At 35.6% G+C, this 11,611-nt stretch overlaps 1 protein-coding gene across 1 annotated transcript in view; it reads left to right on the top strand.

Annotated features, from left to right (window-relative positions):
* LOC150081006 (venom factor-like) overlaps window positions 1–10,322 on the top strand; it is a 785,003-nt gene extending 774,681 nt beyond the window's left edge. The window contains exons 41-42 of the mRNA XM_090382066.1: window positions 9,815–9,956; window positions 10,107–10,322. Coding sequence (XP_090238192.1) covers window positions 9,815–9,956; window positions 10,107–10,239 — 275 coding nt within the window. The 3' untranslated portion in view covers window positions 10,240–10,322. The remainder of the gene's footprint in view (window positions 1–9,814; window positions 9,957–10,106) is intronic.
* Window positions 10,323–11,611: the final 1,289 nt, after the last annotated feature.

Genomic DNA, 11,611 nt, shown 5'->3' on the forward strand with positions numbered 1-11,611 from the left:
TTCTGTTCCCGGAAAATTAATGGAGGCACTGGTGAAAGAAACACTGCAGGATCATCTAGACAAGACTTCAGTTATAGCTAGGACACAGCATGGTTTTGTTAAGGGGAAGTCTTGCCTGACCAATTTCATTGGATACTATGATGCAGTCACAGAAGAACTGGATGCAGGGAATAACTTTGATATTATATTCTTGGATCTTAGAAAGGCTTTTGATACTGTTGCACATGGAAGACTGCTGCACAAATTGGAGCAGTGTGGCATTGGAGGCAAGTTGCTGCTATGGATAAAGGGGTGGTTGAGGGGGAGAAGACAGAGAGTGGTAATCAATGGACACTGCTCATCGTGGACTAATGTTATTAGTGGAGTCCCTCAGGGTTCAGTATTGGGGCCTTTATTGTTTTCTGTATTTATAAATGATATTGATGATGGTATATCAGGCTTAATGTCCAAGTTTGCAGACGATACGAAGGTTGGCAGGGTTGTCAAGGACACTACTGACACTATGCTGCTGCAACAGGATTTGGAAAGGTTGAGCAGATGGGCTTCGAGGTGGCAAATGAAGTTTAACATTGACAAATGTAAAGTACTACATATGGGAAACAGCAAACCCAGAGCAACGTATCAACTCTGTGGTACTACACTGACAGTGGTAGAGAATGAAAGGGACCTGGGGGTGGTGGTGCAGGCAGATATGAAGTTCTCTGAGCAGTGCAGACGAGCTGCAAGAGTAGCTCATGGTGTATTGTCAATGATATATAGGAATTTTTCTAGCAGGGATAAGGAGGTGATTATTCCCTTGTATAAGGCAATGGTCAGGCCACACCTAGAGTACTGTATACAGGTCTGGAGGCCTCATTTCAGGAAGGATGTAGAGCTGCTGGAACGAGTACAGAGAAGGGCAACTAGATTGGTGAATGGGACAAAGGGGTTCTCTTACGAAGAAAGGCTTAAGTTTTGCAAATTACAGTGTCTGGAAACTAGGCACCAGCGGGGTGATCTGATAGAGGTGTACAAAGCCTTGAATGGTTTGAGCATGCTCAATGCTGATGGGATTCTTCCTCTAGCTCAGAAAAATCACCTGAGAGGGCATAAATTCAAATTGAGGAAAGACAGATGTAGGATAGATGTGCGGAAATTTGCCTTTAGCCAGCGGGTGGTTGGTGGGTGGAACAGACTTCCATCCCTTGTCGTGGAAGTTGATAGCCTAAATAAGTTTAAGGCTCAGCTGGACAGGTATTTCGAATGAACAGAGGGGTGAAGTGGAAGTGGTTATTTTTATTTATTTATGTTACTTTTTTTTTTTTTTTTTTTTGGCTGATGCTGCATAAGCTTGCTTTCTTGCATCAAATGCCTCTACTAATGCTAATGCTAATGCTAAAGGGAAGGGTTATTGTTTTCGTAAAGGCGACTATGATGGACTGAGACAGTATTTAAATTCTATACAGTGGGACCAACTGATGATGTTACCAACAGCAAATGCAAAATGGGAAGCATTCAAAGAGCTTATCTTGGAAGCTACTAGGCTATACATACCAACTAAGAAATATTGTTCAAGGTTTAGGCCTAAATGGATGTCAGATGAACTGATGAGGCATATGGAAGAGAAGAAACATGCATGGGATACATACAAATTAACACATGACACAGAAGGCTATGATAGATACAAGTTGATCTGTAACCAAGTTACAAAGGAGGTTAGGCAGGCGAAGGCAGATTACGAGAAATCTTTGGCAAGGGATGCAAAGAAAAACAGCAAAGCGTTCTTTACTTATGTAAACTCTAGAAGGAAGGGGATGAATGAGATTGGTCCACTTGATATCGATGGGTCAACTGTTGATGATTTTGCTCAGGTAGCTAACAAACTAAATGAATATTTTGCATCGACATTCACACATGAGGAGTTATTTAGCGAGGGGAAAGCCAGAGGTGTATTCAACTCTAGCAGTAAGCTAGAGAATTTTGTAATAACTGAGAGTAAAGTGGAGGATAAATTGTTGAAGATAAACACAAGAAAGGCACCCGGGGTGGATGGGATCTATCCAGTTATATTAAAGGAGGCAGCAAAGGAAGTAAGCAAACCCTTAGCCATAATTATGAGAGCTTCCTTGGACTCAGGGGAGGTACCCACAGACTGCAGATGTGCAAATGTCACCCCAATTCACAAAGGAGGATCAAAGGCTGACACAAGTAATTATAGACCTGTGAGTTTAACTTCTGTTCCAGGAAAATTAATGGAATCACTGGTTAAAGAGGCACTGCAGGATCATTTAGACAAGACTTCAGCTATAGCTCGGACACAGCATGGTTTTGTTAAGGGGAAGTCTTGCCTGACCAATTTGATTGGATACTATGATGCAGTCACAAAGGAACTGGATGCAGGGAATAACTTTGATATTATATACTTGGATCTTAGAAAGGCTTTTGATACTGTTGCACGTGGAAGATTGCTGCACAAATTGGAGCAGTGTGGCATTGCAGGCAAATTGCTGCTGTGGATAAAGGGGTGGTTGAGGGGGAGAAGACGGAGAGTGGTAATCAATGGACACTGCTCATCGTGGACTAATGTTATTAGTGGAATCCCTCAGGGCTCAGTGTTGGGTCGTTGGGTCCATTATTGTTTTCTGTATTCATAAATGATATTGATGAGGGTATATCAAGCTTAATGTCGAAATTTTCAGACGATACAAAGGTAGGCAGGGTTGTCAAGGACACTACTGACACTATGCTGGCGCAACAGGATCTGGAAAGGTTGAGCAGATGGGCTGAGAGATGGCAAATGAAATTTAACATTGACAAATGTAAAGTACTACACATGGGAAACAGCAAACCCAGAGCAATGTATCAACTCTGTGGTACTACACTGACAGTACCACAGAGTGAACTTAATAATGATAGAGAATGAAAGGGACCTGGGGGTGGTTGTGCAAGCAGATATGAAGTTCTCTGAGCAGTGCAGACTGGCTGCAAGAGTAGCTCATGGTGTATTGTTAATAATATATAGGAATTTTTCTAGCAGGGATAAGGAGGTGAGTATTCCCTTGTATAAGGCAATGGTCAGGCCACACCTAGAGTACTGTATACAGGTCTGGAGGCCTCATTTCAAGAAGGATGTAGAGCTGCTGGAACGAGTACAGAGAAGGGCAACAAGATTAGTGAATGGAACAAAGGGGTGCTCTTATGAAGAAAGGCCTAAGTTTTGCAAATTACAGTGTCTGGAGACTAGGCACCAGCGAGGTGATCTGATAGAGGTGTATAAAGCCTTGAATGGTTTGAGCAAGCTCAATGCTGATGGGATTCTTCCTCTCGCTCAGAATAATCACCTGAGAGGGCATAAATTCAAATTGAGGAAAGACAGATGTAGGATAGACATGCGGAAATTTGCCTTTACCCAGCGGGTGGTTGGTTGGTGGAACAGACTTCCATCCCTTGTCGTGGAAGTTGATAGCCTAAATAAGTTTAAGGCTCAGCTGGACAGATATTTTGAATGAACAGAGGGGTGAAGTGGAAGTGGTTTTTTTTTTTTTTTTTTGGCTGATGCTGCATAAGCTTGCTTTCTTGCATCAAATGCCTATGCTAATGCTAATATTCTAAATTGTGAATAAGCCAATAGTCGTAACGTTGGACTTTCATTAAAATGTCTTCAGTTGGCTAGTTAAGTGAAAGGGAATGCATACTGTATTTAAGAAGAATTTTGTAATCCCATGATGCACTTTGCCACATGTGGGAATTTCAGATTGGTGAGATTCCAAACCGGAGAAAGATCGAAGGAGAGTTTTGCATTTAAAATGTTTAAGTCGGAGTGGTGACGGGATCACTCTATAATAAGGGCTTTGTATTGTAGGATTTTGTAACTATTTTTTAATTTTAATATGGTATTAGCTGAATCAACTAGGTGGGATACAGTTCAGTGAGTTCAGTGCTGGATTGTCCTGTTCTGAAACTATTGTAATGATAATAAGCTCTTGTATTAGAGGAATTGGTTGAACCGAATTTGGTTGTGGTTCTGCCAATATAACATGCATTACAATTTTGATGACATTTAATTAAATAAATGATATTCATTTCGCTTGTTGGGTATTTATGTGTTTCTTTATATTTGTTGAAAAGTGATCCAAGTGTATTATAGGTAAAAAAATAAGTGTGATGTCTGTACCCGCAAAAATTCACCGAAATTGTCCTGCAAGACCACTGTGGAAGGGAAGAACGAGGTGTGTATTGCTATTTGTAATTTGTTTTATAGGATTACGTTACGGGTAAATGATTGTTTTATAAGTTACGGGTAAATGATAACAATCATTTACCCGTAATTATTAATATTGTTTTTTGTGATGGAAATAGTATGTTGAATTAAGTGTTGTGGGTAGTTTCTGGCTATAAATATTTTTGTGAGATATTGTAACTCGTTGGTTAGGTCATCTTGTGAGGTACTGTATTTAATGGCATTATGAATTTGATTATAGAGAACAGATATTTTGTGCTACGAGGATGATGCGATGTAAAGTGTAGGAATTTCCCTGTGTGCGTATGTTTTCTAAAAATCTTAGTTCCTAGTTTAGTACCTGTGTTATATATGGTGAGATTAAGAAAGTTGATTTGGTTATTAATTTCTATTTTAAGTGTGTATTTGAATCTGTTGTGTATTGAGTTAAATTTTGTGAAAAGGTTATCAATTATAATTTTTTTTTCCTATTATGAGTATACCATTGGCGTATCGTATATTTAGCTTTATCCCGGAGGGGTAAGGTTGTAGGATTTGATTTTCTACTGTAGTTAGATAAATTTTGGATGGGGGCGGGGGGGCGGAAATTCCCAAACCCATTGGCAAGCTGAATATTTGTTGGAAGATCTGATTATGAAACCTGAAATGTCTTTAGCTTTTGATATAAAAGCTGAGGCTTTTACAGCAAATACATTATTTAAAATTTAAACTTAAGAGAGATATGCATCCTAATAATTGGATCGAATTCACAAACCTTAACAGTATACATATTAACACAACCCTCCAGGAAATTGAACAAAAACATTCTAAGAAATGGATTACACTTACCCAGAAAACCCAAAAAACAAAAACCCCTGCACAAATATCCACCGTTAATATCTCCTCCAAAACTTTTACTCCTACTGAACTGGAAGGTTTAGAACATGGTTTCAACTTTGTTATAAAAAGCCACCAATATCCCATAAAAGAGTGCATCATAGAACTTCAAACTAAGCTTGAACACCATCCTGACAAGTGGCACATTATACATCAAACTAACTCCGTAATTAATTCAAAACTCCCCCCTCAATCCAACATAACAAAACAACAGCTCAACGACATACATAAATTAAGTAATATCCCTGACATTATTATTCAAAAAGCAGATAAAGGAGATACAATAGTAATTTTAGATAAAGCTACTTACGTAGAAAAAATAGAACAAATACTCGCTGATCAAAACACTTACATAATCAACAATTCTTACAATATATCTGAACTTAAAAATAAACCTGACATTATCCTTAGGAAACTTACGTCTAACAAAGAAATTACCCTACATACTCTACAACAGATTGGCATACGAAATAATATTTTCCCCCATATGTTTGGTATCACCAAACTACATAAACCAGGCCACCCCCTAAGACCGATAATCTCTTTTAGTAAATCTGCTTTCGCAAACTTATCCTCCTTTCTAGTCAAAATCATATCTCCCCTTACCAGGTTCTCTAAATTTAAAATTAATAATACCAACCAAGCCTTCGAAAAAATAAATACTACCATAATCTCCGACAATGACATCTTAGCATCCTTTGATGTTGTATCATTATACACCAATGTACATATACCTTTCACCTTACAAGCCCTATGTGAATACTTAACTGCCGACAGCACCCTTATCAACCATACCTCCCTTTCTATAAAATCTTAGAACTTACCTCTTTACTATTAGAAGCCAGACATTTCAGGTTTCATAATCAGATCTTCCAACAAATATTCGGCTTGTCAATGGGTTCGGGAATTTCCGCCCCCCCTATCCAAAATTTACCTAGCTACAGTAGAAAATCAAATCCTACAACCTTACCCCTCCAGGATAAAGCTATATATACGATATGCCGATGATATACTCATAATAGGAAATAAAATTATAATTGATAACCTTTTCACAAAATTTAACTCAATACACGACAGATTAAAATACACACTTAAAATAGAAACTAATAACCAAATCAAACTTAATCTCACCATATATAAAACAGGTACTAAACAGGGAACTAAGATTTTTAGAAAACATACGCACACAGGGAAATTCCTACACTTTACATCGCATCATCCTCTTAGTACAAAAACATCTGTTCTCTATAATCAAATTCATAATGCCATTAAAAACAGTACCTCACAATATGACCTAACCAATGAGTTACAATATCTCACAAAAATATTTATAGCCAGAAACTACCCACAACACTTAATTCAATATACTATTTCCAAAAAAAAAAAACAATATTAATAACCCTATAAAACAAATTACAAATAGCAATACACGCCTCGTTCTTCCCTACCCACAGTGGTCTTGCAGGACAATTTCGGCGAATTTTTGCAGGTACAGACATCACACTTATTTTTTATACCTATAATAAACTTGGATCACTTTTCAACAAATATAAAGAAACACATAAATACCCAACAAGCGAAATGAATAATATCATTTATTTAATTAAATGTCAACAAAATTGTAATGCATGTTATATTGGAAGTATCACAACCAAATTCGGTTCAACCAATTCCTCTAATACAAGAGCTTATTATCATTACAATAGTTTCAGAACAGGACAATCCAGCACTGAACTCACATTACATGTTCACTCAAACAACCGAACGCCCCTAGTTGATTCAGTTATTACCATATTAAAATTAAAAAATAGTTACAAAATCCTACAATACAAAGCCCTTATTATAGAGTGATCCCGTGACCACTCCGACTTAAACATTTTAAATGCGAAACTCTCCTTCGATCTTTCTCCGGTTTGGAATCTCACCAATCTGAGATTCCCGCATGTGGCAAAGTGCATCATGGGATTACAAAATTCTTCTTAAATACAGTACGCATTCCCTTTCACTTAACTAGCCAACTGAAGACGTTTTAACGAAAGTCCACCGTTACGACTATTGGCTTATTCACAATTTAGAATATTAATTTAAATCAACTTCATGACAACCAAGGGCGGAGTAAGTGCACTTCTACTCCCTTGCGCATATTTTAATCCCATTTCCATTGTAATTATCATTTACCCATAACTTATTCCCTTAACTTAAAAACTAATCCTCTAATAACAATTGCATGTCGATCAAGGTGAGCACTAAAAAAATTAAGCCTTTGCTATTTTTGAATTTAGTCTAATTATACAGTACTTTAAGACTTAATATAACTATCTAAACTATCTAGCATTTAATTTTTTAAAGTAATTGGGCCCATAATAAACAGAAATATATGCACATGTGCACGTTTGAATTTTTTCTTTCTTTTTTATGAAACCCCCAAGCATGAGAGGTATTAGAACCATGCTTGAGCTGAAGGTTGAGAAGATAAAAGAAGAGAGTTGTTTACATTAGACTTGAATTTCTGTAGATTGTAATTTTCAGGAAATATGCAAAGGAAATCAAAGGAATAAATAGGGAAGAAAAAAGATTGGTTCTGTGAGTTTGAAGTTTGACAGTAAAAGGATGCTGACTGGTTGTGGCACATGTTCAGACTGGTGAGAAAGAGAAAGTTAAGCCAATTAGAAGAACAGTGCTCGTGGAAGTGTCTATAGAAAAGGCATGCAGCAGAAACAGAATATGTATAAGACGGTGATAAATTTTATATCTGAAATGTTAATTTTTTTGAATTTTCAAAATAAAATGTGTAAAACATTTTTTAAATATTTATTTTTTTATTAAAAAATGACATGCAATAATTATTGTAGTCCATTCAGATAAAATGAAATATTGGTATTCTCTAAGCAGTATTCACAAAATCCAAAATGATTTTCTATAAATTAAAAAGTAAATTTTACACTTGTCAGGTATAGCATCACTGATAAGTGTAAAATTTTCTTTCCATTTCTTTCTTTTTGCTACTCTTTGTGCTCTACCACCGCCATACCTGGTTTCTTGTCTCAAATACTCATAAATAAAAATCAATATAGAAAATTAAGGAAACAGGCCTGCATTAGATTTGGTGTCTAAGGCAGAATCAAATATCAGAAATTCATTTGTTAAAAATGAACTTGTAGTTATGGGAAGTTTGGTATCCTATTAAAGCTAGACACTTAGCTTTCACAGGACTGTGAGGTTAGTTTCACTTATTCAAAGTTTCTTAAAGGCCCTATTTTTTTTTTTTATTAAAATATAAAAAATTACATGCAGTAATTATTGCAATCCAGTCAGAAAAAATGAAATATTAGTACTCTCCAAATAGAATTCACAAAATCTTAATTTTTCAGGTTCATTATTGAAATGCCTTCTCTCAAATGCATGTAAATGAGGAAGGCATTCCGAAGATCTGTATTAACTGTCACTTGTTTGCAATAAGAATAGCATTAGTAGAGGCATCCGATGCAAGAAAGCAAGCTTGTGCAGCATCAGCCAAAAAAAAAACAAAAAAAACCCCTTCCATAGGCAGGATATTCCAAAAAAAATCAATATGCAGATAACTTCTTTATTTCGTCTCAACTAAAAGTTTGAATTTCATCAAGAACTGTTTCCAGGTCAAATCAATAAAATTGACCTCTAGACATCCTGCAATGGCTATTGATTATGAGTACAGAAATCTACTTGTATTTGTTTCTGTAAAAAATACAAGATCTACCTCAAAAATATCACATCCTTTAGTATCTTAACTCTAGTATTCTAGATTTTTTTAGGTTATTATGAGTCCCACCATGATTTTGGAAATAATATTAAAACCACATAGATATTTGTGGATTTGCTGATGCGTCACTGATACCTTCTGTGATGTATATCAGTGCATCATTAATAGATGCTTGGTGGGACTCTTGCGTTGGTAAACTGTGCAAGATGTCTTATCAAACTTCTGTCATCATATTCTTGGGTTTTTCTTTGTCACATGTTTCTCAGGTGGAGTTGCAATGTCACTGATACAGTAAAAATATAAAGGTTGGTTTATACCCTGATTATCCTCCAGTCACTCCTAGGATACAAATATCCAATTATTTCTGACACCATCATTTATAGTAAATTACTTTCTGAAAAATGTCTTGCAGCTTATGATTCTTCCTGTTATTTAATTTTTGTATTCTACTCTGTCAAATGTTTTCTCTATCCCAAGATGATCCATGAGGCATTCTGCATGGTATGTAGCCAATACTCAAAGAATCATCTTAGTTGGCAACTATTACAAAATCTCATGACAGTTCCGACCCTCTTCTTTAGGACAGCTTGACTCTCTAGGTGGAATGAACCTACTGTTAACACTTGCAAGCAAGTGTGCATGCCAATCATATTTCAAGTGCTTTAAGCTCACCGTGGGCCACTGATATTTGGCAGGAATTATCTTTCCCTTTTTATTTAAGTTAACAGAATATCTCATGATACAACAAACAACTAATTATTTTGTGAAAATATTTCACTATGAAATTTTTTCCACCCCCTAGGTCACAAGCAATGACCACTATTTGAAAGAATTATTAATTGCTACAATTGAGAAAAACTCATAATGTTAAGCTGAATTTTGTGGATCATTATCACTAAAGTAAATAAGTTAATTTTTTATATCAGTGTGCATCATTTTAATTAAATTAAATTTGCTTAATCATAGAAATTTATCTATAGGTGTTGAACATGATTTAGCTGGACGAAGCAGAAGGTTAATGTCACGAGAAAGTTGTACTACTGCCAGTCTTACACTAGGTAAAACTTATATTATTATGGGCAAGGATGGTGAAAAGTATGAAGATGAACATGGAGAATTTTGGCAAGTATCTTAAGATGTATACAAAGTGCCCCCCCCCCACTGCATATAATAATAGAGAAATGCTTCCCACATACTTTTTGGAATTACAATAATTATGTTTAATATTAGAATATATTTAAGTCTTCATCTGAGTTATTTTTATTTTAACAGGCACCGCTACATCCTGGATCAAACTACTAGTATATATGAAGAAACATCACTAAAAGATGCTGAACACAAGGGATTGTTCAGATTACTTAGATCACTTAGTAAAGAACTGAGAGTTAGAGGCTGTGATCAGTGATTTTTTGTAGATGCCTTTGTTCAGAGTTTACTTCTTTTTAAAATTTCTTTAGAAGTTTTATTTTTGTATTATACATAATTTATAAGGTATATTAAAACAGTTTAAACAAGGACTAACAGTTTGTTTGTATAACTGTGTAAACTACCTTGCATTTTTACAGATAGTAAGAAGCCAAATATGAACAACAAAATTTGAGAAGTATGTAGTGTACTGAAATACATGCCACTTTATGGTTTTCTCAGAAGCTTACTTCACTTTGGATTTCAGTCAAGTTTATATTGTTTTTGAAATATGGATCTGACGTATTTATTCATATAGGCTCAAAAACAGCCATTAGCTAAGGATCTTTCCTCAACATTAGTCCAGGCAGCCAAGCATGTATGAAGTGTATCATTTAAGATCATATGTTTGAAACAAAGCAAATCACATGTGCCAAGAAGCTCTTGGATAGCAGCCAGACAGCAGCAGGACCTTTGGCAGCAGGACCAAAGAAATGTCTTTTAGAATCAATTAGAATCAATCTGTGATTCTAAAAGACATTTCTTGGTTAAAGTCTTAGAGTATTCTTGGCAGATACTATCACCCGATGACGCCTGAAACGGTGCTGTCTGGGTGGTGGTATCTGCCAAGAATAAGTAACAGTCTTATCCATAAGTGAAGCGTTACTTATTCGAGGTAGTGGAAATTTGTTGTGAAGGTATTCACAATATGAGATATAATTAAAATGATAGATTAAAACTACCTGGGTAGTAGAAATGGTGTGTGTGCGTGCGTGCGTGCGCGCGCATTAACCCATGCATAATTCAACTCCCTCAATCTGTGATTCATTTGTGCCCCTTACGTAAGTGTTTAGTTTTAATATGCTGTTGAAAAAATAGTAGGATTATTTAGCCAAAGATCGATTGGCTTTCTATGAGTATTGTTTTCTCCATATATGAGGTACATATATATATATATATATATATATATATATATGTACAGAATATATATATATATATATATATATATATATATATATGAAATAAGTATACAGCAGGCTCCCGTTATAACGCTGTCACAGATCACTATAACACTCTTTTATGGATTGCATTTTTGGCATATTAAACAAAATCGTTTAGATAATCGTTTAAAGAGTCGATAGCTTGAAAATAAATAGCAAAACAGCATTAAAACGTTTCCCACGCTCAGTGAAATTTTCTCGCATGCTAATTTAATTGCAGTACAGTGACTTGTTACATAGTTCTGAGATCAATATTTTAAAAAATGATCAAGTATATTGCTTGTAATATTTGCATTATATGCATTTATCCAAAGTCTAGTCATAACTCAGTACAGTATTAGACATCATGCGTAACTGACAGTTTACTCGAAT

The sequence above is a fragment of the Mastigoproctus giganteus genome, chromosome 9 (assembly GCF_048544385.1).
Source record: "Mastigoproctus giganteus isolate SK-2022 chromosome 9, ASM4854438v1, whole genome shotgun sequence".
NCBI lineage: Eukaryota > Metazoa > Arthropoda > Arachnida > Uropygi > Thelyphonidae > Mastigoproctus > Mastigoproctus giganteus.